Below are 2,921 nucleotides of genomic sequence, written 5' to 3'. Positions count from 1 at the left end.
CATGTTATCAGGAGGCACTGGTCCCAGGAAAAGGACATTATGCTTGGTAAAATGAGGGTCAATGAAAAAGAGGAAGACCCTCAACAAGATGGATTGACACAATGGCTCCAACAATGCGTTCAAGCATAACAACTATTGTGAGGATGTCGCAAGAGAGGGCAGTGTTTCGTTCTGTTGTCCACATGGTCACTATGAGCTGGAACCAACTCAGTGGTACCTACAACAACAATTATTACCATACGTTAGGGTCAGCTTTATTCTTCTTTTTATATAGAGTGGACCAAGGAACGGAGAGTTTAGTAACTTACAGTGCAAGTGGAAGGGAAGCTAGATCCAGGATGGTAGGCCGATTGCAGAGTTTGTGCCCCTCCCTCCTCTGCCCCTTGGGTTCTTTATGGGTTAGCCATGCCACAATAGTTTTAAGATCCCAACCCAAAACCCAAACCCAGTGCCGTCGAGTCGATTCTGACTCATAGCAACCCTATAGGACAGAGTAGAAATTCCCCATAGAGTTTCCAAGGAGCGCCTGGGGGATTCGAACTGCTCACCCTTTTTTTAGCAGCCATAGCACTTAACTACTACGCCAGCAGGGTTTCCTTTAAGATCCCAGTGATTCCTATACCACAGGGTTAATTCAATTCAATTTAACAAACAATTCAGAGATCATAAATTTGATTTTTCTCACTCTGTCTCTCTCTCTTAGTCTTTTCCTCAATTTCCCTTTTTTTCTTTGTGTTACATGGACAAATGATTTTTCAAGTTCTTACTACACGCTGATAAAGGACACCTTCATCAGGTAACTTCATTACCTTGAACTCTGGCAACTTGAGTATGTTACCAATCCTTTCAACCCACAGTTGTGAATTCACTTATTTTTTCTGGTAAAAGTGATTTATAATTCCCACGTCAACACCAAAGTTCTATAATCTGCAGAATATTCTGTTAGTAAAATTGGTCTCACATGGTTGTGCACCCACCCACCCACACGAACACACACACACCCACCAAACATGAATTTCAGAGGGTCACATCCTCATGAGTGATATGTGTAACCTCAAAACTCTCCTTGATGCCTTAGGTGAAGCCTCATGGACAGCACCATGTGGCTGGCCAACCACACTGGAGGATCCGATTTTATCCTGCTAGGACTCTTCAGTCAATCCAAACACCCAGCTCTGCTCTGTGTGGTCATTTTTGTGATTTTCCTGATGGCCCTCACTGGAAACGCCATCCTGATCCTCCTGATACTCTCTAATGCCCACCTCCACACTCCCATGTACTTTTTCATCAGCCAGTTGTCTGTCATGGATGTGATGTACATTTTTGTCACTGTGCCGAAGATGCTCATGGACCAGGTCATGGGTGTCAAAAAGATCTCAGTTCCTGAATGTGGGATACAGATGTTCCTCTATGTGACACTAGCAGGGTCAGAATTTTTCCTCCTAGCTGCCATGGCCTATGACCGATACTTGGCCGTCTGCCATCCACTCCGTTACCCTGTCCTAATGAACTACAGAATATGTCTCTTCCTGGCATCTGGCTGCTGGTTCTTGGGTTCAGTGGATGGCTTCATGCTCACTACCATCACCATGACCTTCCCCTTCTGCAGATCCAGGGAGATCCATCACTTCTTCTGTGAGGTTCCTGCCATAATGAAACTCTCCTGCTCTGACACCTCACTCATTGAGAGACTCATGTACCTGTGCTGTGTCCTCATGCTCCTCATTCCTGTGACAGTCATTTCAAGCTCCTACTCTTTCATCCTGCTTACTATCCACAGGATGAACTCAGCAGAGGGCCGGAAGAAGGCTTTTACCACCTGTTCCTCCCACATGACTGTGGTCTTCCTCTTCTACGGGGCTGCCATCTATACTTACATGATCCCCAACTCCTACCACACCCCGGAGAAGGATTTGGTAGTGTCTTTCTTTTACACTATCCTCACTCCTGTGCTAAACCCTTTAATCTATAGTCTTAGGAATAAAGATGTCACTGGAGCTGTGAAGAAAATGTTGAATGTGGAACCTGTGTTTCAAAGAACTATAAAGTAGGATATTTTGGTAGGAACAGTTTCTTTCCTTTTCTGTACATACCAAAATTTTAGGCTTTTATGCCAATATTATCCCTCACACTGTCACATCACAGTGCCTTGTATCACTTTCATCCTTATTTAAAAGAAGTTGTTTGCCTGAATATGAAGACAAGTCATATTTTTAGGAAAAACATAATGAAAATGTTTAGAATTAAAAGCCAAATGGACTCTCATTTGAGAGAGAGAGAGGGAGAGAAAGAGGGAAATGGTAAAGGAAAAGGTGGAAAATATTGAGTAGGTGAGTTTAAATAAGAGGCATATTGGTATTCTTTGCACTGTTCTTATTCATACTGCTTTCCTGTAAAGTTGAAATTAATTCCAAATAAAAAGTTAAATATCGGTCCTCGTTCCCCTATTCACTTTTTTGAGCTCTTAATCTCTAGTGGCAGTGTGACAAATACCTTAGAAAACGTATTCACTTGAAGATGACTATTCATTACTGATTATATTTGTTACTGAGTATGCTGAACATATCTGCACTCTTTTACTGAGGGCTGTTCTGTTCCACATGGCAGCTCTAAAGACATCTAAACTACAACAACAAAAAGCCCTTTGCCGTGGAGTCAATTCTGCCTCAGAGACACCAAGTGGGCAGAAATAATTTGAAACTATTAGTACTTCATAATAGATTGAGAATCCAGAACTTCGTAAGTATTCTGTGGGATGAGCATTAACCCAGAGTGGAAGGAGGATTTAGGAACGGTTCTCTGCATGAGGTGATATCTGACCTGAGTTTTGAAATACGTGATTTACTAGAGAAAGAAGGAGAGGTGGGACAGGAAATATTCAATCCTTCATTTATTCAACAAACATTTTTACGTTATATTAT

The 2,921-nt window shown here is 42.1% G+C and overlaps 1 protein-coding gene across 1 annotated transcript; it reads left to right on the top strand.

Moving 5' to 3' along the window:
• Positions 1-1,088: 1,088 nt before the first annotated feature.
• On the top strand, positions 1,089-2,078 carry LOC100666507 (olfactory receptor 2T4-like). Its single transcript, XM_003422132.3, has one exon. It carries the CDS (start codon positions 1,089-1,091, stop codon positions 2,049-2,051), a length of 963 nt encoding a protein of 320 aa, XP_003422180.2. The 3' UTR covers positions 2,052-2,078.
• The last annotated feature ends 843 nt before the right edge of the window (positions 2,079-2,921 follow it).

Source organism: Loxodonta africana, chromosome 2 (assembly GCF_030014295.1).
Source record: "Loxodonta africana isolate mLoxAfr1 chromosome 2, mLoxAfr1.hap2, whole genome shotgun sequence".
In the NCBI taxonomy this organism is placed as follows: domain Eukaryota; kingdom Metazoa; phylum Chordata; class Mammalia; order Proboscidea; family Elephantidae; genus Loxodonta; species Loxodonta africana.
This window is presented reverse-complemented; position numbering and strand designations above follow the sequence as displayed.